The 24,739-nt window shown below is 38.9% G+C and overlaps 1 protein-coding gene across 2 annotated transcripts in view; it reads left to right on the top strand.

The window, feature by feature from the left end:
* LOC127447853 (bone morphogenetic protein receptor type-2-like) overlaps positions 1-24,739 on the top strand; it is a 117,804-nt gene that overhangs the window by 44,473 nt on the left and 48,592 nt on the right. For both annotated transcript variants that reach the window (XM_051709960.1, XM_051709959.1), the window contains exons 2-3: positions 14,629-14,817; positions 15,157-15,330. In XM_051709960.1, coding sequence (XP_051565920.1) covers positions 14,629-14,817; positions 15,157-15,330 — 363 coding nt within the window. The remainder of the gene's footprint in view (positions 1-14,628; positions 14,818-15,156; positions 15,331-24,739) is intronic.

The following is a 24,739-nucleotide window of genomic DNA, read 5'->3' as shown; positions in this document are numbered from 1 at the left end:
GTGTGCAAAATTTCATTAAATTTTAAGCATGCCAAGTGCCTCAAAAACACCCAAATATAGGAAGGAATAATAACAATTAATGCATTGCCATGGCAACAGTATTTAATATATTAAATATCCCTTTACAAATTTACATCAGTAGTGTCTTGACATTATTCTAAAGATTGTGAAGCAATTCATGTAAAAATAAGAGGACTATTTCAAGTCTGTTAAAAATGCCATACTTCCTGCTGCCAGTTGGTGGTGCTATGGCCGTGACCCATAATAGCCTGATCAGCCCCATTACCAAACATACAGCTGAATTTTCATCAAAATCATACAGTGCACACAGACGATATAAGGAACTTCCTGTTTCAAATTTTTTAGCCATAAATGTATTGCATCACCATGGCGACACCGTTCGATATATCAAAAATCCATTCACAATTTAGCATCTTCAGTGTCTTGGCATAAGGTTGCCTAATTTGGTGACATTCACATAAATCCCCTAGGAGAAGTATTAAAAAGTTCAGGGTGTGTAATTTTCAAAAAATGCACATTCAATCCAAAATGGCCGACTTCTTGTTGGACGGAGCTAATGACTGTCATTTTAAAAGTTGTCTGGCTTGATGAGTACAATATATGTAGCAAGTTTGTGACCGTAGAAGAAACTGACCCCACCACTTTTGTCAAAAGGTGGTGCTACAGAACTCCCCAGCTACGGCCATGTGTTCCCACATTTTTCCAGACCTAATGGCCGACAACTCCGATGTGTGTACAAAATATCATGAGAATTCAAGCATGCCAAGTACCTCAAAAGGAATAATGACATTTATTGCGTTGTCATGGCAACACTATTTAAGATATGAAGAATCCCTTGAACTGTCTTGACATTTTTGAAGAAAATCAGGTAAAAATAAGAGGGATATTTCAAAGTCTGTTAAAAGTGCCACACTTCCGCCAGTTGGTGGCGCTACGACCGTGACCCACAATAGCCACATCAATGTGATCAGCCCGCAAGGCCAAACATATGGCTCAATTTTGATGTAAATCACACGATGCACGCAGAAGATATGTGACACTTCCTGTTTCCCATTTTTTGACGTTACTTTATCGCGTCACCTTGGCAACACCGTTTGATATATCAAAAATCCACTCTGAACTTTCAGTGTTTGGGCCCAAATAATCCTAAGAAGAACAATAGGTTTGTGGCACTTTCAGTGCTTGGGCCCTAAATATGTATAAAAATTTTTTTTAAAGCTTTGGTGAGTAAAGATATATATGAAGATATAGCCAACACATTTTGATGGAAAGTGATTCAAGCACTTCTGAAAAAATAATGAAAGTTTGTTTTTTATATAAAACGATGTCCAAAGTAGACTAATGGTACACCTGTCATGTCCATTACAATGAAATTTTTTTATTAATCAATAAATAATTATTAAAATAGTATTTCATCTGTTTTATCTGCTGTGCATTGTTTTTCGAACCAATAATAAAAAAAAAAGTCTTTGTAGTTGAACATCAGTATTTGCTTTGATTCTCTAGCAAATTCCTCCAAGCATTTAACCTACCATTACATACTGGAAACTTTGTTGGCAACTATACAGTATAGCCTACTAAATGCACTCTTGACAAAGGTGTTATTTGTTAATTCCTGAGGTATTTTCTTCGTATTTGTGGGAGAACAGCCAAAAGGAAACCTTGACTGCATCGGCAACAGTAACTAACGGCAGCTGGACTTATTGCGGAGGGCCAGTTTCACACCACAAGAACGCAGCGTTTTATTAACAAGCTCTTCTACCGGTTGACATTTTATTCCGTCGCCTCTATATATTGCCATACCGCCCAGCCCTAATATGGACAAATGATCTATATGAATTACATTTTACTCTATATGATATGAGATGCACATTATTTTAATAATCGTTTAATCTAAATATAATTAGATCGATTAATCGACTATTCGTCGATTATTGCAACGATTAATTATTAGCTCTTAACTGATTATTCAGCTTGTGCCCCGACTTAAAAGGTTTTATTAAACATGCTTACTAACAATAAAGAGGACAAAATCATCTTTTAAAAATACCTCTAAATGACATTCACTGAATTAAAGTTTAACACAGTAAAGAAATTCACTGCAAAAAATGCTATATATAAGTGTATTTTGTATATAAGTGTATTTTTCACTTGGTTCTACGTTTGCGAGTGCATACTTTGCTATCTACATCAACTGAAGCTGTTTGGAAAGTTTAGAGTGCATCTGGACTGTGAGCTGTGTAATTCTTCCTCTCAGTCAGGTGCGAACTGCAGTGCTGCTCTCGTGCATCATCATTAGAGTTTAATGTGATTTCATGTTACATTAAATGAGATCAAATGACTATACAACAACGAAAATTTTTTTCGACAATTTTTTATTTTGTCGATGTCAATAACGTCGACTAATCGTTTCAGCCCTAAAGTGGAGTGAGGTTTCTTCTGGTCCTCCCTCCCCATGGCTGCATCTCCCCCTCTGTCTTCCTGTATCTGAGAGCCAGCCTGACAGCTTCCCTGTCCATAGAGAGAGTGGCAGGAGATTGGGCCTGTGCCAGCCTTTCAGATAATCTACTCTAAAGAAAACGGCAACAGGCCCTCCGGCTTTTTGGCAAACGCATCCTTAGCTTTTGGCCTCGGCGGAGACACAATAAATTAATCACAATTTGTACTCTGCTTACGTTTGTGTAGTCCTTTACTCTGATGTATTCTTTATAGAAAAGCACTTTCTGGTTTTTCCCAGTACCAGCAAATGAGTCAATTACCTCTCTAGTCCCTGTTGAAAAGACCAGCATTTGTTGTGTTTTGATTGCTAATCCCTGGCATGGAATGCTGGTGTACTAGTGTGCCCACCAGGCTTCTTAAAGCTGTACCAGCTAGACCAGTGCCAGCATAAATGAGCCTGGACCAGTCCAACATGGAAATTCATTATTTTCAGCAGGAGTGGAGTGTATCAGCTTTTTGACTGTGCTGTCTCTTTAAAATGAAGACCAGGAGGTGGAACTAGGGCAGGCCTGAAGGTCCTCACTAAGGCAGAGTTGAGCGTTATCTCTGAAAAATGCTGACAGGCCTCTGAGTGGCAGCTCTAACCTAGAGCAGGAGCACAAACAGTAGCAGGGTAGAGTCAGACTGGTACAGACTGCCTCCACTGCCCCCCAAAACAATCTCATAATCCCCCTCTACCCTCCCCTTGCCTCGCCTCCTCCCTTCCACTGTTATCTCCCGACAAAGCACAGAGCACCCTGCCACCTAGAGGTGGAGAAATTTTATCTCATCTGGTGTAGACTTGTGCTTCTTCAAAAATAAATAGTAATTTTGAAGATTCAAAGATGCCTGAATTGCGTGTCTGGCTTAATCCACTGTTTGTCCGGATGTAAAGGAGTGAGTTGCTGAATTAATCATGACTGTTACTCTGTACAGTAGGTATGGGAGATGAAGTATCGCGAACCATATCAACCATATCATATTTCTGTCCATGTGATCATAAATGAAATGTTCAGTCAAACATCAAGATCTCTCTGGCTTTTTTCTACATTACTTACACAGTTCGCACAAGGTCTTTGAAGTGCTTGAATTTTAGAAATGTAATGGCCTTGGAAATTGGAAAATGGAAAATGTCCTTGTTTTGTTGAAAAGTGCTTAAAATTAAAACACATGGCACTGATGCAGTAAAGAATCAGTGCGACTCTCATTAATATGGGCTCAACTGAAACACTCAACATTTGTTGAACTGCCGCCATTCTTAAAGAGGCAGTACAGTTTTAGCTCTTGTTATATAAATGAATGTAAACTGAAAACTTATACATATTTTTTTAAACAGTTATATTATTTAGGACATGTTCTGTTATATTACTTGCCCTGCTAATCACCTTGAGTGTAGCCAACTAATTTGAAGGCTTATTTGTTTGTGATCTTATTTCACTAACATAGGGGGCAGGATAATATCCTCACCATGTGAAGTTTTCAAAATTGCTCTGTATTTCAAAATTGCACAATTTCAGTGTACACTGAAAGCTATATGTCACGTAATTTACAGTTGAAGTCAGAAGTTTACATACACTTAGGTTGAAGTAATTAAAACTCATTTTTTAACCACTCCACAGATTTAATATTAGCAAACTATAGTTTTGGCAAGTCGTTTAGGACATCTACTTTTGTGCATGACATGAGTAATTTTAAACAGTTGTTTACAGACAGATTGTTTCACTTTTAATTGACTATATCACAATTCCAGTGGGTCAGAAATTTACATACAGTAAGTTAGCTGTGCCTTTAAGCAGCTTGGAAAATTCCAGAAAATTATGTCAAGCCTTTAGACAATTAGCCAATTAGCTTCTGATAGGAGGTTTACTGAATTGGAGGTGTACCAGTGGATGTGTTTTAAGGCCTACCTTCATACTTAGTGCCTCTTTGCTTGACATCATGGAAAAATCAAAAGAAATCAGCTAAGATCTCAGAAAATAATTTGTGGACCTCCACAAATCTGTTTCATCCTTGGGAGCAATTTCCAAATCATCTGTACAAACAATAGTATGCAAGTATAAACACCATGGGACTATGCAGCCATCATACTGCTCAGGAAGGAGATTAACTCTGTCTCCTTGAGATGAACGTGGTTTGGTGCAAAAAGAGCAAATCCATCCCAGAACAACAGCAAAGGACTTTGTGAAGGTGCTGGAGGAAACGGGTAGACAAGTATCTATATCCACAGTAAAACGAGTCCTATATCGACATAACCTGAAAGGCTGCTCAGCAAGGAAGAAGCCACTGCTCCAGAGCCACCATAAAAAAGCAAGACTACAGTTTGCAAGTGCACATGGGGACAAAGATTGTACTTTTTGGAGAAATGTCCTCTGGTCTGATGAAACAAAAATTGAACCATTTGGCCATAATGACCATCGTTATGTTTGAAGGAAAAAGGGTGAGGCTTGCAAACCAAAGAACACCTTCCCAACCGCGAAGCATGGGGGTGGCAGCATCATGTAGTGGGGGTGATTTGCTGCAGGAGGGACTGGTGCACTTCACAAAAAAATGGCATCATGAGGAAGGAAAATGATGTGGATATATTGAAGCAACATCTCAAGACATCAGCCAGGAAGTTAAAGTTCAGTCGCAAATGGGTCTTCCAAATGGACAGTGACCCCAAGCATACCTCCAAAGTTGTGGCAAAATGGCTTAAGGACAACAAAGTCAAGGTATTGGAGTGGCCATCACAAAGCCCTGACCTCAATCCGATAGAAAATGTATGGGCAGACTGTTTTCAGTCTGCAAGTTAACATTTACATTATTGAAATTTCCTCTATAATATCAAACCATTGATTACAACCAGGGGAGTCAACCATAAACCAGTTCCTAGTATTGGCCTATTTCCCAGCCACTAGAAGTATCTTTACCAGGTATAGATCGCTTCTAGGTACTATTTCTGTAATGTTTCCAAGGTATAAGACAATGCAGTTTTTGGGAATTACATATCCCAACACGTCACACAGAGTTGAATGTATATCATCGCAGAAAGGTTGTAATTTCTTACAACTCCAAAAAAAAAAAAAAAAAAAAGATGTGTGGCATAGTGGCTAAATTTCAGGGTTTGCAACCAAAAGGTTACTTGTTCAAGCACCATAAGAGATAATCCATGATTGCTCATCATTTACTGAGCCTGTAGTAAGTGAACTGGCATTTGCTTGGATAAAAGGAGCTGCTAAATGACTACTTACTTTTTTGGAGATGGTGGACAGAGAGTCTAGTTATCTTAAAAAGGTACTTTTCCTTTCATGTTGAAAGCGACACTCAAGAAAGCTCCTTTGCATAACTCTTTTGTAATAAAACAGAGATTTAATTTTGGCTACACAGGCTAAAAGATTTTAGTTTCCTGCTGTTCTTATCCACCACCAAACTCTGAGCAGCTTATGGCCTGAGGCATTTCTATGGAGCCAGGGAAAGCACTGTGATGTTTTCCTTTGTTGTGTGCAGCTGTGTGATTGGATCGGAAGGTCATGTTCTTCTCCACCCCTTTGTTGTGGAGCAGGCACATGGCTTCTCACCCAAATTACAGGAAACCGTCGCGCCTTATGACCTGTCTCTGCCGCGAAAACAAAGACGAGGCCTAAAATGCACAATCAACACACATTACACCCATGGTTACATTCTTTTAACTGTATGAAGATGCAATCACTTGCACAAAATCAAACTCTTATGCAAAAGAGACTTGCAATGTTCCAAAGCCTGGAGATCTGCTTGCAGCAGTAGTGTTTTAAGGCATCATAGGCTCGCTGCCTACGTGAAGCTTTTCCAAAAGATAGGGAACTTAATTATGCTAAAATTAAAAGTATTGATAAAAATAGTTTAACTAAACACTGACTTTTACCCAAAATGTGTGCTATGTACAGTATATTTAGCTGAGTAACCGTCAGTGAGATGGATAAGAGTGCTAGCTTTCTCCAGGTATATTAGAACTCCTTGGCTGGAATTCTGCCCAAGTCATTATTTTTATTTGTAAAGCAATTTTCACAACACACATCATTTCAAAGCAGCTTTACAGAAAATTATGAAGCTCTGATGTCTTAGTCGTCATTTTTATGTATATCACTTTTCACAAGACACATTATTTCAAAGCAGGGGCCGTTTACAGTCTTACACGTTTTTTTTTTTTTTTTTTTTCAATTGTTTTTTATGTAAACATGCTCTAGACGGACGTCTTTGCCCGTTTTACCATGCCTCGCTTCTTTTTCTGCGTCTTGCGAATGGAGCGCCACATTTTTTAGACATCCCTGGGAAGTAAAAAAAAAATCCTAAAACTTCTAAAAACATTTCTCAAGACACCTAAATTATGTTCTATTCGTTGCACTGGGTTTCGCTTCTTTTATTAGAGCAAGAATGCTTTCAGTTTGATGGTCCTTTAGAAGGCTGCCTAAAGCCCCGTTCACACTGTCAGCGATTTTGTCGCTGGATGTCGCAAGTCTCTGTACTGGGTGTCAGCAGTGGCCGTTCCTACAGCTTTCGCTCTAATGTTACTGGTCGTATGCACATCTGGCCATAGCTTTAGAATATCTGATGAGATATATTGCCGGTAAAACTAATATCATTCTTATTTGACAGAATAATTTGTTTTGCCTCTAATTATGAACATTCTGCAGGGGAGAGTTTTTTTTATATAAACTGCAGCTGTACTCAATGCATCCTATCAACAAGACGAAAAATCTATTAATGTATGAATTATACTCACAATGTCGACAATTTCTGGTACATCATCCAGTTTGATTAGAAATCTGTTTACTTGCCGCTGAAAATTAGCATTCTGGATGGGAAAGTGTTATAAAATGCACCACTGCTCAATGCATCATATCAACACGTTGAACAATCTTTCAATGTATGTATCAAACTCGCTCAGAATGACGACAAGCATCCTTTTCCACGCATCATTGTTTTATTAAATCCATATGTGTGGTTACAGACAAATGATATAGAACAGTGAAATTGATGACAACAATTTCTCCTCCATCTTTCCTGCACTTGGCTTTATTATCTCACAGGAGACGAATGACGTGAGCCCCACTGTCATCTCTCATTGGTTGTCGCTGTGCGATATCACTCTGCATTTGCATAAAGTTAAACTTTTATCAACTTTGTCGCATCTCTTGACATGTCCACATCCTGTCACCAATAGTAGCTGTCGCTTATGTCGCCAGAAGCCTCTAGCTCTTATTGAAAATGAATGGTCTCCTGTCGCATTCAACGACAAAAACACTGACAGTGTGACAGTCTTTACAGACTGGCTTTACAGACCAAAAATGTTCTTGCACTAAAAAAGCAAGATGAGACACATTTTCAAAAGTTGACGTTGTCTTTAACTTGAAATGTCTTCTTAAAATGCAGCACTCCTGTGCAAGATGGTGAAAAAACAGCAAGACGAGGCGCAATGGTCAAAAAGGACCTAAAAACAGACATAAGGCAGCAAGACAGTACACTAGGTTTTGGAACAGAGCTACTGTGTGTGTGGCAGAGTGCATACGAGTTTGAGAGGAAAAGGACATAAGTGGTATCCATCAGTTTCAGTTCTCATATGCTCGTTACTGTCAACAGAGAAGGGGTCCTCTGTTTTAACCCGGTAATTGGGAGGCATCTCCGAACCATCAGCGGTGCTTTACGGCCCCCAGTAGAGCTCTGTTTTGCCTTGAAGAGGAGCACGCCAAACTAAGGCTATATTTTCCCTCCTAGTCTTATTTTTAAAGCTGAGGGAATGTTTTTGCGCCTCAGTCTCAACTTGAGCTGCACTGTTTTAGGTTAAGGCTTAGTTGGTATAATGAGGAGTCATGCAGCGTAGCCAGCCACGGCGACGCAGAGGACGCATTCATCCGGCCTTGTGTGACCACCAGCTGGAATGTGTGTGTGTGGTGATGCAGACTGGTGTGGCTGTTTAAGGCTTTACTCCTGTAGGGGAGCAGACAAAGGCCTCCCCCATGCAGGGCTATACAGCGGCAATTCCCTCTCCATTTCTCTCCAGACTCTGAGGGAATGTGGATTAGTGTTGTTATAGTTTTAAAATGTTTTAGTTTTTATGGACCAAATTTAAATTTTTAACTTGTCCCTACAATTTTCAGTTGTCGTCAGTTTTCATTCTGTGGGACATATGTAAGAACACATGCGGACCGTAATTCTGTGTAAATCTTTCATAAATCCATTTGTGTGTAAATTGTCCCAGGGACTTGATAATTTGCGATCATTCACATAAAAATGGTTTTACGCATCATTCACGTAGAAATTTGTTTTGCTAGTATTTCATGAATAAGACCCTATGGATGTTGGTTTTTTTTTTTTTTTTTTTTTCAGTGTTCTCTATTTTAGTATATTGTTTTTTTTTTATATTTATTTTTGTATTTTATTCCATTTTAGTTGTATTTTAAGTTGCAATGTGTGAACTGATGCAAAGTCAAAAGTTGCAATGCCTAATTATCATTTATTCAGTTTTATTTTTAATTTTTAGTTTCGTTTGTTTTCATTTTCACTTTATGGGGGGTTACCGGGGGCTTTTACTCCCCTCCCACATACATGTCTGAACGATTTGAATACAGTAGCCGAGATCCTTGACTTCGCCAAGTTAAACGAGTGGCATTAAGACTTTTCCTCTTAGTAACTCAGACACTGGCCTGGCAATTTGCATGACAGTGCTGCAGAAAGAGAGGATTAATTCATTGGGTACAGTTGGGTTGAACGCAGGCCAGCTGCAGTAGAGATTGCAATCAGCCGACAGCAGAATTCAGCCCCGCTGGCAGGGTAGTCCTGTTGGCTAGGGCCCTTATCAGTCATCACGGTTTTGTGTTCGCTAAATAAACAGCATTGCTGAGAAGGTTATTTTTCTGCACGTAGACTTGGCATGCTGTTGTTTTCCCCACCCTTCCAATGTTGTCATGACACTGACTTACAGGAAGCTTTGTAATAAAGTTTTTTTGGGTTGTGTATTGTGTGTACATGTACGTGAACATGTACGTGGTTGTATTGAGGAGCAGCAGGTGCAAAGGAGGCCCCAGGTGTTCCGTTGTTTAGCTCCCAGCATAAAGCAATTGGACCATTTCAGTTCCCCGCCCTTCTTATTGCGTCTTATTAATCAAGGTTTAGCAGTATCGATCGGAAATACACTCCCACATTCAACCTGATTATCCTCTGCACAGAATAATCTCTTTAACTTCAAGACAGGATATCATTTTGTATGGATTCTGAAAGGAGTCATATTTAGCATCTTTAGGTGACATTTTCCCCAATTTTTCTGCACTGATTGTGCAGGAAAATCATTGAAATGTTTAAAGGTACATCTTAATTTTTTTCCCCATTTAAAAATGTTCTACTCCTTAAGAAATTAATTGTTATTTTGAAACATATGTATAAAATCATAACCACTCGCATGAGATGAGGACTCTAGTCATACCAGTAACCTTATAAAAGCTGTCTTGTTCTACATGGGGCAGGGGCGCCTCATGGGGGCAGCCATTTTAGAATCACATGACCAGCTGAATACTACTCACTTAATCTCAGTAACCGTCTTGTTATTGGACACTTTCACTCTTGGATTAAATGAATCATGGCTGATTGTGAATAGTGAATTTCCACAATGGCATCTGTAACTGAAAACTATTGATTTTGAATGATACTGCATCCACACCACTAGGTGTCATTGTAAGTCCAAGATGACATGAATAAAAAGTTACTGAGTGCACCTTTAACTATAGTAAGAATGTGTTAAAGGTAAAACTACGAGGCTTCACTTGTATTGATAGCTAAAAACATTGTCAAATTAACCATTATATTTAATTAACAAAGATGCAAGGGGTGATGATGTGTAGAACTTTGTTAATGACAGACTAGACCTCTGCAGAAATTGGTATGTTTTTTTAGTTTTTTGTGGAATGCATATTATTTTCCTCTTTGTGCATTCCCAAAAATGAATGGGGGAAATTGCAATGCTCAGTATGGTGGCTATACTGTAGGAATGGAAGTCCAGCCTTTCAGTAGGGATGTACCGATATAGAGTTTCTTGGCCAATACCAATAACTGATTTTTCATAGCTCATTCTGGTCGATACTGATAACCGATCATTTTAATTTTTAACCCTTTAAACTGGAGTTGCCAGCTAATCAGTTTAAAACTACTCGCTTGAAACAATTGGTAATGTTTAAATACTTAGAATCTGGACAGCTCTGAACTGCTGGTTTTTAAGGTTTGGCGTAACGTGAACCAAAAGTGTGACTATATTACAGGTGTATGCTGATTTGTATGAATAATAAATTATATTACATTTGCATAAATTGTATTTTGTCCATTTATGTGAGTATTTACTAATCCTTGTATTGTGGACAGTTATATATGGATTTATGGTTGCTGTATGGTTTTGTCACATTTTTACTTACAAAACATAACAGGAATATGGAAAATAGCATATCGTTACTTACAGCAGATGATCCCGAATAAAATGAGCCCCAAAACAATGTAACAAGGTACACTGATGTTGAAATAATCCTCAAGAGCGAAATGACACACTCACTGGTCTACTTGCACAACTGCTTCCGTGTTCTAAGGATTGCAGCTCAGGCGTTTCCGGTTATAGCATTCAGCGCACCTACGTGCAGATATTTATTAATGGGAAGGCAGATTATTTCTTTTTTTTAGGGCAGTTGATCAGTTGATTAAATCAATAAATCATATTTCTGGTGAGGTCTCAATTTTATAATTGGCAGAAATTTGCCTCTAAATAGATATTTTTTCCTTTCCAGATGTAGCTAAACTCAGAGATCGACCGATATTATTTTTTTTAAAACCGATACCATAAACCAATTTTTTTAATTAATTTAATACATTTTTTATTTGATCTTTATTTTACAGAGAAAATATTCAACAGAGAAAAAAAATTGCAAACATTTTATATTACAATAATAATCACATACAATATTTTTAATATAATGATTACAAAATAATTTGACAACCTCTGATATGAAATGGAGAACATAAATAAATGACAAGGGAGTCACAGCATGAATGTAATCTATTTTAAACTAGACCAGCAGTTTAAAGGTTTAGTTGTTGTTTAATAGACTAAAGACAAATAGTTTGATGGAATAAAGTATACATTCTCATTCTCAGGAAAGTGAAAAACGATCCGGATTGCCATCAGAATTATTAATAATGTTTTGTCAGTCTCTAGATTATAACAGCTGCCTCACGAAACACCTGCTGACAGAGCTCACATTTTTTGTTTTACAGTGAGCAGCGCAGCTGCAGTTTATCTTGCAGCAAATGACACGCAAATCACATACATTTTCATTGTCACGCCACACAAAAATATTTTAGATATGTTTATTGTGACGAGTATTTTGCCCCATGTATGACTATGCGTTTACTCGAACAGTGTCGCAAGATTAATTTCCACAGAGCTGTATTCATGTAGATGATGATTCATAGTGAAATACAGTTTAATAGTAAATGTTAATATAATTTAGGGAATTTTAAACAAGTGGATCTTGTTAAAAGCTGCGCTGACATAAGGTCAGTCATTCCATTGGAACATGAGCATCTACCTGAACGGCAACTTTACAATACTAATAAACAAAAAAATATATATCGAAAAATCAGATTATCGGTTGATCTCTATATATAACCTACAACAGTCTGGCTGTCTCATTAACACGTATTTCATTCATTGATGATATTTCATACCAGTTAATATTCAACAATAAATTCCACCATACAACGAATGCAAATGACTTTTCTTTGGATAAATATCCCAGATGTATTTATTTATAAATACATTAGCTGTTATTTTACTCTGGGCATGCTTTAAAAATCACTCAGAACAGAATGAAGCAGTTGTATTATCAAATTAAATAAATAAATAACTGCGCTAAAATATATTTAACCACACTACATATATTTAATCTATTTAAAACATTATAACTCATTATCATTAGCAGCTCTTATGCATTTGCATTTCAACATTTATCGATATACAGTACTTATCAGTGAAACAGTGACACAAAATAAAGATTAAAACATAGATTTAATAAAAACAGGTCGATGCATGCATTCATCGCATCTTTTTCCTCCCTCACACATGGAACACAGCAGTGACTGAAGCACGTAGGCACCGCTGGTGCTGGCACCCTTTGTCTCATTCCACCTTTTGTCAGTTGCATTTCCAGCTGATCTGTGGTTAAGTGTCTGCTACAGACCTCGGTGTGACTCCATTTCAATGGTGAAATGCTCTTGGATTGGAGTATATAACAGCCATTGCTTTCTCAGATCGGCTCGGGCTGAATTAAAGCTCTGAAAACTGTTCTTCCACTGAAGTTTGGAAAAGCTGTACACTGTAATGTTCAGAATATTTCTCCTATCTCTGAAAAGATCCGTCCTTTAAAATACTCTTTCGAACACTCATTTTAAGTGGCGTTTCGGGAACTAGTCAACTATGGCGCATGTAAAGACATTTAACCAGAAACTAGCGGGCCACACTTTTTCAAAGCGGAAGTACATCATGAGGCTTAGTGCAAGTAGTCCCTTGGCTTTAAACATTCTCTTTCCTGGTTACAAACGCTGTATGTGTACACGGGCACTGATGCTTGAGACTATGTGACGAGAGAGAAACCGCAAACAGTCAGAGGTTCTCTGTCGCAAGAAAATAAACCATAGCATATTATCGGCGAACATATCGGCAGTAATTCCACAAGCAATAAATTATCGACCAATAAAATATCAGCTGCTGATAAATATTGTGCACCCATAGTTATATAGTCAAGTCAACCTTTATTTATAGAGCACATTTAAAAACAACAGAAGTTGACCCAAAGCGTTTTACAGATCAAACAAATAAATAATGACAGAGTGATATAAAAACAAATTGACATAGTTAAATATAAAACATAATATATAAATAAAAATCTTTAAATACAGCATCATGTATTTATCCATTTTAAACTATTCAAGGACCTATTCAAAAGCTACAGAATAAAAATACGTTTTCAAAGAAGATTTAAAAAATGGCTAATGATGAAGCTGACCTCACATGGTAAGGGAGACTATTCCATAGATTAGGACCTATCACAGAAAAGGCACGGTCACCCTTAGATCTATAGCGGCAACAAGGAACCCTCAGTAGAAGTTGATCAGAAGACCTGAGCGCTCTGGTGGGGGAGTGAGGGAGGAGAAGTTCACTGATATATTGGGGCGCGAGACCAGATAGTGCCTTGTAGACATAAATCAGAATTTTAAAATCGACCCTGAATTTCACAGGAAGCCAGTGTAGAGATGCTTAAACAGAGGAAATGTGATCCCTCTTTCTTGACCCTGTTAAAATCCTAGCTGCCGCGTTTTGAACCAGCTGTAGGCGGAAAAACACAGTTTGGAGGAGACTAATGTACAGTGAGTTACAATAGTCTAACCTTGATGAAATAAGTGAGTGGATCACAATTTCCAAGTCTTTATGGGAAAGAAATTTATTTATTTTAACGATAGATCTCAGGTGGAAAAAGCTACCCTTGACAACAGCACTGATCTGATCTGATGCGTATTGAAAAGTAATGAGGAGTCTAAAATCACTCCAAGACTCCTTACATGATCTTGTACATTCTGAGTCATATATGAGTCAATCACCTCATTGGAAAAGGCATCGCCTGATCTATTTACTCGAAAGCGCATGTGCATCAGCTGGACCTGAAACTATATATATTTTTTTGGCTGATTTGAGCCAATGAAGCATAGTTGTGATACCATATTTGTCAGAAAGATTTTATTGGAGATCTGATATGCAATGTTATTTATTGCAGATGTTACTGAAAAGCAAATTTGCCCAGAAGTTTTGGAGATTTCGGTCTTTCCCCATTCAACTAGGATGGTAGAAGGAGTTGCACTTATATGCCTAATGGAATAGAAAATGGGTGTTGCCAGAATGGTCACCAAGTTGACAGCCTTGCCTTATAGAAACTTTGGTATAGTAAATGATCACTCTGCTTTTCCTTGTTGTGTTCCATATGTAGGCCTGTAGGAAGTGTGATGGACACCCTGATGGATGTTGCTTATGTGTTATGTTTGTATTCTCAATGTCTTTTTTTTTTTTTTCATGTTGTTTGTCGACAGCTGCACAGAGTGAGGAGAGAGAGAGGGAGTGTGCGTTTAATGACCAGCACCAGCAAGTGGATGAACAGAGTGTGGCTGGTGACTGGCACATCACCAGAGAAAACAACACCATCCTGTGCAGCAAGAGCAGCCGCTGCTATGGCCTGTGGGAGAAAACACATGATGGAGAGATCCGCCTCGTCAAACAAGGTCAGGGGGAACTCACAAACTTGTACATGTACACTACCAGTAAAAAGTTTGGACATGTGTACACATTCTTTATTAGTAGTATTTTTTTCATGTTACACCATGACCTAGCAAGACACACAATGTCTAATTGGTCTAATCCCACAATGAAATCTAATTGGTCCAAAATAATGCTCCACCTACCTGTATATTAAACATCAAATATGTTTAGATTGGCTGTTATTGCGCTCAGAACTTCCGCTTTCTGAAAGCATATTTTTTCATCTGTACACATTCCTACAGACAATCTCAATGTCTTATTCTCACATTCACTCATCAACCATCTGCATGCTTTTATCACAGGCTGTTGGACTTACATTGGAGACCAGCAGGACTGCCATGACGACCGTTGCGTGGTTACCACCACACCATCGCAGATCCAGAATGGCACCTACCGATTCTGCTGCTGCAGCACCAACATGTGCAATGTCAACTTCACGGAGAACTGGGTGCCCAGTCCCACCAGCACCACCACCCGTAAGTCCTTCAGATGCTAAACACAGCACCTCTGCATCTTTCTGTCTCATCTGAAACCTCTACACACTTAAATTAGCATCAACGCCCGTATTAGATTGCTGTGACTGAGAAGAACAGTTCCAGCAAGTCATACAATGCATACTTCAAAGGGAAGACGCAACACTCTGCTTTGTTTGTACTACACAACACACTCCAAGCTCATGTGGCAGTCATGCTAACTGAACTGCAGAGCGCCGATACATATGACGCGCTCAACAAGCCACGTGATAAGATGCGCGGATCGACTGTCTCGGACGCGAAAGCAACTGAGATTCGTCCTCCGCCACCCGGACTGAGGCGAGTCACTTCGCCACCACGAGGACTTAGCACGCATTGGGAATTGGGCAAGCCAAAATTGGGGGGAAAAGGGGAGAAAATCCCCCCCCTCCAAAAAAGAGAAAACATAAACCTACATTGTGGGATTCAAAAAACACATGGCAAAATATAAATTATTCAAAATATAAATTAAACCTCGAAATAAAGTTTTAGGATTTTGCAGGTGCAATTCACCGAAAAGGGCTAAATAGTCAGTTTGTGATGCACGAATGGCTTGCAGGCGCAGCGCGAGTCTCATCACACTTTAAAAGTGTTAGCCTCCCATTCAGCTTATGAAAACATGCTCTGTGATCATGAGGAAGATTTACATCAAGATGTAGATTGGAATGCAGGTGCGAAAAACTTCATATAAAATAGCCTGCTCCATTAACTGTGTTAACTCATTTTGTAGAGCAGATCAGTGGCGCGAGTGGTTCCTAGATAGCTGGCGCCACACTTGCACAAAAAACAGGCTTCAGTTGCACCGTTAGAATCTTGCATCTCAGATGAGAAGCTTATTGTGGAAAGCTGGTTTTTCAGGCTCAGGTAGGACTTTTAATCGGCCACTTCAATGCTTACAAACTCATCAGCTTCACAGGCACGTAGACTTAAATTCATTAGCTTCACAGGCACTAGTAACTTAAACACATCAGCTTCACAAACATAACAGATTAAACGTAGCAGCTTCAGGAGCACCGTGGCCTTCCTTGTGCTAGACTCTCTCTCTCTCTCTCTCTCTGCTAGTGGCGTGGCTGCTTATATGCCGCTCTCCCCATGCTCACTGGAATTAGAGACAGGTGTTACACATAATCTAGCTCAGGTGCAAGCGCCCTTACCGCTTTCTCTCTCTCCGGATGGACGCTAGACCACGCCCCTGCTGCCACACTTATTTAATGTGTTAAAAGCGAAGAACACAAGATCATCACTAAATTTGCCTTGCCGGCCCGAAATGTCGCTTAAGCGGCCGCTGGAAAACATTTCAATTGAGGGAGAACCGTGGCATTGTTTTTTTTTTTTTTTTCTCTGCTGTCCACGACCCTATCCTAACAGACCTGTGAGCCACTCTTGGGTCGCGACTCACCAGTTGAGAAACACTGTTGTAGAGCACATCTGATGACTGGCTTTGTTCGCTTGGTTGTGAGGCTGGGCATTGCAATGTGACATAAAAAAAAAAAAAAAACAGCAATTTAGCGTTTTGTTACGTTACACCATACATGTTGGAAAAATAGTTGCTGGACAAGATACTGTACACTATCTTGAAAGTAGCAGAGCTACTGTCATGCTACTAACTGTACTAAATGTAGTTAGGTTTGGAGCTTCGCTACTTTTAGTTAGTTGCTCCTCAACAATGGCGTAAAAATAGACCCAGTATTATTTTTTGACCAAATCGTGCTGAAATTTCAGTCCATTGCTATAGTGCCTCTAGATTTTTTAACGACTGAGCTCAAATTCTCCTTTCCTCCTAATAGCTCTGTCATTAGTCTGTTGTTAGCTCTCAGAGCGACAGGTTGGTTTCTCAAATAGCATTTGAAGATATCACATCAGCACTGTGGCAACAAGAGAATAATTCATAGCATATGAAATATCGCAAAATTAGAAATTCACAAATCACATCAAAGTGTGCAAATCTACCCCATAAAGAACATAATCTCTTTATGATAGAGGACTCTAACGAAATGCATTTGAATGGAATTTAAAGGTTTAGATCATATTTGTGATATATCAGCTCATTTATCTGCACTAGAGTGACCGGCAAAACACTAAATTATGAACGTTAGGGTACCTGTATGTGAGTGACCATGATTCTAACATTAAGTGAAAACAATGGCAGTAATGCCAACTCAATTAAATGCATTCAGCTCTCTCTGCAGGTAAAGATGATGTTGTATTAAGGGATTGGGGCTATTCTGGTCTAAATGATTGTATAACTCACACTCTGTGGTTTGGTCTCTGTTGGTTTTTTGCTGTTCTGTTCTCCTCTACTAACTACTGTATCGACTTTGCCTGCTGTGGAATGGTGAATAAGAAAACTCAATAGTCTAATAGTTGTATGGACTCGATATTCGATAGCAGGTCAGCATCCTCGTGTCTGTGAGGTCTCGGTAATTCCTGAGTTTTGAAAATGAATGCCTACATGTTTTGTAAAGTACTTCTCTCTTGTGTTGTTAAACATTTTTCAAATTTAAGTATGTCCATAAGTGGTGGTGAATTGATGGTACTTTGAACATAGTCATGCCCATCTTGGTTTTTGTTTTATTATTAGCACTAGCTCCCATTTCCAGCATCACAGAATCCATCACAGTAAGGTACAGTTAGGTAAATTGCTGGTCTTAGCTGGCCACCAATCTGGTTCCCAATAGTCAGACTGGTCATTTTTGATGGTTTTGAAAAGTCTGGGGCATTTGTCAGCTGTTCAGGTCAGGAGACCATCTGGCCAACCACTTAAATCAGCTGAAGACCAATCAGGCTGAAAGACCTGCTAAACCATCTTAAACCAGCAAACCCCCTAGGCTGATATAATTAAAAAAAAAAAACAATTTTATGGGATGGGCTAAGTTAGGCCAAACATTTTTTTTTTTTTAGATTATTTCGACATAATTCAAAATGATTAAAAACGATGGAAAAATATAAAACTGTTAATATAAAGTGGTTGATTTTTTTTTTAGATATATGAAGTAGGGATGTGCATGGTTACCATTTTTAACATTCGGTTAACCGCAAGGTTTCATGAACGGTTAATCAGTTTTTCATTTGGAGTTGGGAAGCAGGAAAAAAATAATGTTTATTGTAATTGAATTTCCTTGAACACTACTCAAAACAGCAGCAAAAAAGTGCACTGTGAGCTAAATAGCACATTACATACATCTTCAAATGACAAAATATCACTTTAAAGTCAAACAAAAATAATCAAACCGTCCCTGCCAGTATATGCACTCCGCACAGGCAGCTACAGATTTCCGTGAGAGATCGAACGCAAGTATTATCATGTACGTGGAGTCTCACTGCTGCAGTTAAATAGCTTCTTCAGAATGTTTTGATTTTTAAATTGGTTTAAAATAAAATTACATTGAACTTGTCTAATTATTGTACTAAATATGCACTCCAGAGCAAAAGAGGAAAAACACCGTCTTACCGTTTACCAAGCACTGAAACGTTGCTTGGTGAGAAACAAACTGGAGTCATGTTTAATGGTATAACGAACAGTCGCATAAAGTACTCTTCTACAGAATGCAGCACAACGAATCAAACACAGCGCAGCTGTTTCAAGATGCGTTTATAAAAACTGAAGTCTTTTTAACTTTACTCGGTGTCTAAAAATGTGGTGATTCTGCGCTAGGCGTTGAGATAAAAAAATTGAGATTCAGCGCAACAGTCAAAGATGTCCATTCAGTATCACTGATCTATAATAGAAAAATGGCACAGATGCACACAAAAGCATGTTTGAACAGACCCTAACCCTATACTTAAAAAAAAAACGGACCCAACCCGGCCGAAAAACCTGACGGTTTGTTGGAACTCGTCGAGCACAGATCAGGTTGAAGACCTCTATTGCACGTGTAGAATAACCTAATAGTGATTTTGATATGCAAATAGTGGCGCATCGAACGGTTAACCAATTTGTCGACTATCCGTGCACATCCCTAACACAAAGTTGAATTAACGCGGACTGCTAGCTTCAACAGAAGCATATGCCATCAGTTAACGACCTCGGAGCTTACAGTAGATCTGTCTTTAAATGTATATTAGTTATTGTTAATAATCAATTCCACTTGGAAAAAAAAAATGAATAGGAGTTTTACTTCCGTAACCAGACTTGTGCTCTATTAAGCGTACCGATTTCTCCCATTCATTTTTACTATAGGAGTGGTCTCATCCTTTTTAAACTGTCTTTGGTTAATACTGTTACTAGTTAGAGTCCAGCTCCGATGTAGCTTTCAGCTAACCCATACAACCTTTCATTTCCCCCTCCTTACCCTACTAGAGCTGTCTAATGCCTTACCTCAGGACAAAACCATGGCTTTAGTTCTTTCTTTGTGCACTCTCATCTCATTCTCTCACTCTCTCTCTCTTTCAGTTATTTTTTTCTTCTTTGTGTGTGTTGCCTTTGAGAGTGTCTCTAAAGAAAGTGCTGGATGGCCCCGCTAAAAGGATAGAAGTGAGTCACACTGCAAACGCAATCAAACAATGCAGTGAAAAAAAAGAGAGAAATACGAAAAACAAAAATCAATGGCTGTCAGACTTTGTAAGAGAGAGTTATTTGCATGCTGCTTTTGTACTAACACTTTTTTTTCTCCCCGATAGTCTCTCTCACTCTCTCTCGCCTGGTACAAATTTTCCTGCTTCTCAAATGAGCCTTGAGCACGGCATTTTGATTTGGGAATAAGCATGAAAAAATAAAAGGTTTAGGGCTTTTGAAAGTGTGCGCTTAACGAGTGCATATTTAAATCTTTGAAGGCTTGACCCTGGAAATCAACTTTGCACAACAGCATTCAAACCAGTCTGTCTCTGAAGAAAACGTGAGAGTGTGAATGTATTTATGCATGGTAGGGGGCCCAGCTATTGGCCCCGAGCCAGCACGAAGGGGCCACAGAGTTTGAACTGGAGCGGAGAACTAAAGACTCGATGTCGTCCAATCATCTTTCCTCCTCCGTGTGTTACAGGGCAGAATGCCCGCGTCCATGTGTCTTCCATATCTTCAAACGGCACTGGAGCGATTGTCCACTCGCCACAGCGCCAGTCGAAACCCTCTTTTTTTTCTGTTACACTGTACAGCAGGAGGGTGTACACAGAGGCCATGCACTGTATCCAAGCCCCGCCCACTGCCGGCTTGCAGCTGTCTGCGGACATGCCAGCACACGCTGTGAGAGGCATCAGACTGACATTATCAGCAGTCCGCAGCACATGCGAAGAGAATCTGCAGCCTTGCGCAAAATGTAGCACTTGTGTCTCGAATAGACACTTCCGTGATGGATGACCTCCATTGCAGCCAAGCTCTCCTCCACACAAACACAGGCACACAAATGCACACACACATAGCTGATGTATTTCTCTTTGATTTATACAATCCATTAACCAATGTTTTCACCACTCGGACACACATTTCCCATAACTGGATGTGTTATTCCGTGAATGCATGGATGTTTTTTAAAGATAAGTGAAGCACAGATTTAGAAATGTTCCCTCACCCCACTCTTTAAATTTGCTTTTATTTGGAGTGCTGCAATAGTGACTCATTTGTTTTTTATTTTTTGGTTTTTGTACCAATTTATGGCGGCTGTTCAGCTCTCACAAAAAAAAAAAAAAAAAAAAATTAAATGGTAGCACAACAAAAACATTCTCTGAGATCAGGATTTTAGCTAGAGGATGAAGCCATAGCAGAACCAAAGGCTATTTATTTCACCTTTTATTCTGTAGAGTCACAGACGTGGAGACATCGTCAGTGCAAACATGTTCCTGAGAATGATTGTTATTGTTCATATAAAGGTTGGAAAATCTCTTTAAAATTCCACAAGCTTTCCAACCACTGAAATCTGCAGTTTGAGAGACAGTTTAGGGAGATTAGGATGGCACGATTTCATTTCTTGCCCAAAAAATAGCAAAAGGTGACAAAATACATAGATATAGTTAGTGTGTATACTATAAGCATCATTAAATATGCACTGCTGCTGTATCACAGATGCACATTGTTATTGTGTATTTGTGTGTGTGTTTTAAGAGGATGTGTGCACACCTGCTGTCTGTGATGAGTGATGAGGCTGTAGTGGTGCCCAGCTGTTCTGACATCTACACAACACTGTAAGGGTGCTTTCACACTAGCACTTTTGGTGCGCACCCGAGTTCGGATGATGAGTTCGGGGCCCCCCTGCAGTCGCGGGCCGTGCGTTAATACGGCTCTGACTACACTTGGTATATTCATACACTAGTGGGCCGAGTGCATAGTGCAAACTGCACGTGCACTGTGCATAGTGCGTCATTTGGGACACAGCATGTGTGTGAAAAGATTTAGTTTAAATAAAAAAGATTATGAACTTTGATGCTCACTTTCATATTGCCTTCACTTGCCATGAACAGGCCTGTTGTTTGTCAGTCTCACAAATATTATAAGTCGTACACCTGCTCAGAAAACGTGAAAGTCCTCTCCTCTCACAGTTATATGCGCACACACGCAAGTTCACGGTGAGTTTCATTTAGATGGACGATGTGATCTCCAAGTTGAACACTGAATGGAGTGTGAGAAGACTCTGATCGATCAGGCATAGATTAACCTTGGCAGCTGTTTTAATTGCAGAGGGGGAATGATCTCCCAGACAAGCGCGCACACACACACACACACACACACACACACACACACACACACACACACACCACCTCCTCTTACTTATTCTCTCACACCTCCTCTCCCTTCCCTCTGGCTATAATGTAAGCTGTCTTCCCTCCTGTCTCAGGTATGGTGCTCTATCCCCCTTTTTGCTGTCTTTCGTGGAGTCATAATGGCTGCAAATACTCCTCTTTCACTGCTCTAGTTTATGTTCATTTACCTTTGTCATTCTTATGGATAAAAAACAGCCACTCCCAGGGACTGTTCCAAAACCTAGTGAGCTGCCTCTTGCCTGTATAGGCAGCTGCCTTCTATGGCAGCATCCCAACTGAAATGGAGCCCCATAAGAGACTGTTTTGAAATGCTCTACATAAGCAGCAACTTTTGCGCATCATTCAAATAGCGCTCCTCACGTGCAGCAAACAGAGACTCGACTTATAACTGATTTCAATACAGGTGACGCGAGAGGAATGACACAATACTCCAAGCGTAAATATACATAGTACACACACAGTTAGTTTTCTGTTATTTTAAAAAGCTTTTTTATCGAGACTTTTCAGTATTGAATGGATTTTATTTATAATCAGACTATAATTAGAATAATCTGGAATTGCCTACCCAGGGAAGGATACATACTGTTATGCTGCTACCTTAGAATTTGTCAAAACTGAGATATCATAGGAAGCAGCATAATTAAGGTACCAACGTTTTGGAACAGTCTTCGCATCGGGAGGGTGCATTTTTTAATTCAAACACAGCTGGATAGAGTGGAGCTTTGACAGCAGGGGTCTTGAAATATGTGGGGTTTTTTGGGGGGGGTTTTTAGGTTCAGACTACATTTGACTTAAAAAGTCTCCTAAAGACACTGCATTTATGACACAATACTACCTAAGTGAGACACTCCAAAAGCTTCAGTCAGATGCATGTGTACATAGACATGTTCTTAGAAAAGCCCTCATCACAAATATACTGTAGTGTAGCAAGTCTGATGAATCTTAGAGCTGGAATAAAACCGTTGCTTCACAAAACACAACATCTTCAGGCTATGCAGTGTTGTCTTTAAATTAATTGTGAAGCACTACAGGAAAAATATTACGTTCTTAGGAGTGCCAGCCTTTTACATTATGTGGCTATTATTATTTCTAGATTGTGCTATTATCTAGATCAATTCACAATTTTTACAATGTGTTTGGTCTTCAAAAAACTCATGTCTATTTTTCCAATTATTCATACTACTATTTTATTTAATTCATTCAAATAAATGTAACCTTATCGCACTACTTTATCTCTGGGTCTGATTTAGAATGGGTCAAGTTTTAGATCTAATGACCTGTAGATAAATGTAACTGTTATTTTTATTCATCCAGTCGAAAATTGTGCTACAAAAATCTATGACAGCTTTAACTAATCAATGCTAGCAAGTGACCATGGTAGAAGTGGGAAAATCCTCCACTTCCTCAAAGTGGTTCTTTACCTCCACATCATGCATTAAAATCATTTAATGCACACCTAGCTGTACCTTGCATAATTATTTATGATTATTTTGTCATTATTTATTGAATAATTTTTATTTGGGGCCTTTCTCTGCATATATTAAAGGGATAGTTTACCCAAAAAAGAAAATTCTCTTATCATTTACTCACCCTCATGCCATCCCAGATGTGTATGACTTTCACAAATTATGATATGAATATTTCAGCTCTGTTGGTCCATACAATGCAAGTGAATTGGTGCCAAAATGTGGATGCTCCAAAAAGCACATAAAGGCAGCATAAAAATAATCCATACGACTCTAGAATTTTAATCCATATTTTCAGAAGTGATATGGGAGGTGTGGGTGAGAAACAGATCAATATTTAAGTCCTTTTTTTGCTTGAAATTCTTCTCCCTGCCCATTAGGAGGCGATATGCATGAAGAATGTGAATCACCAAAAACACAAGAAGTAGAATGTGAAAGTTAAAGTGGAGATTGTCTGAGCAGGGAGAAGAATTAAAAGTAAAAAAGGACTTCTTGATCTGTTTCTCACCCACACCTATCATATCGTTTCTGAAGACATTGATTTAAACACTGGAGTTTTATGGATTACTTTAATGCTGATTTATGTGATTTTTGGAACTTTTTTGGCACCCATTCACATGCATTGTATTGACCTACAAATCTGAAATATTCTTCTAAAAATCTTAATTTGAGTTCAACAGATGCAAGAAAGTCATACACATCTGGGATGGCAAGAGGGTGAGTAAATGATGAGAGAATTTTCATTTGTGGGTGAACATATTCATGTGATTATTTGCGATGTATACGATTAATCAGCACATCAGGTAATTAACTATAAAAAAGTATAAATTCGATAAAATGTAAAATTCTATAATAAAAAAAAATCAAACGTGTCTGAAATCTGTCCGACTGGTCTGTCAGGTGTGCGTACTTTCCCGACGAGTGAGAGACCGGCAATGATCAACAGCCAATGAAATACAGAGTTAATGCAAGAGCAGAGCAAGACATTGGGAAGTAGGAGACAAAAAGTAATTAGGAAATAAAATAAAACATCACCCATGTCTCCCGAACCACAGCCTCATCATTATTTTTACCTGTATTTTTCCCATTCTGTGTAAATCAATGAATAATAGGTGATAGCCCTTCTTCCATGTTGTTTGTTGTATTCACATTTTATCACGAATAAACTCTCCCATTGCCATGTGCGCGAGTTTTTGAATACATTTTGGGATCATAGT

This window comes from Myxocyprinus asiaticus, chromosome 11 (assembly GCF_019703515.2).
Source record: "Myxocyprinus asiaticus isolate MX2 ecotype Aquarium Trade chromosome 11, UBuf_Myxa_2, whole genome shotgun sequence".
Classification (NCBI taxonomy): Eukaryota; Metazoa; Chordata; class Actinopteri; order Cypriniformes; family Catostomidae; genus Myxocyprinus; species Myxocyprinus asiaticus.
The sequence above is the reverse complement of the archived record's forward strand: the minus strand, read 5'-3'. Positions and strand labels throughout refer to the sequence as shown.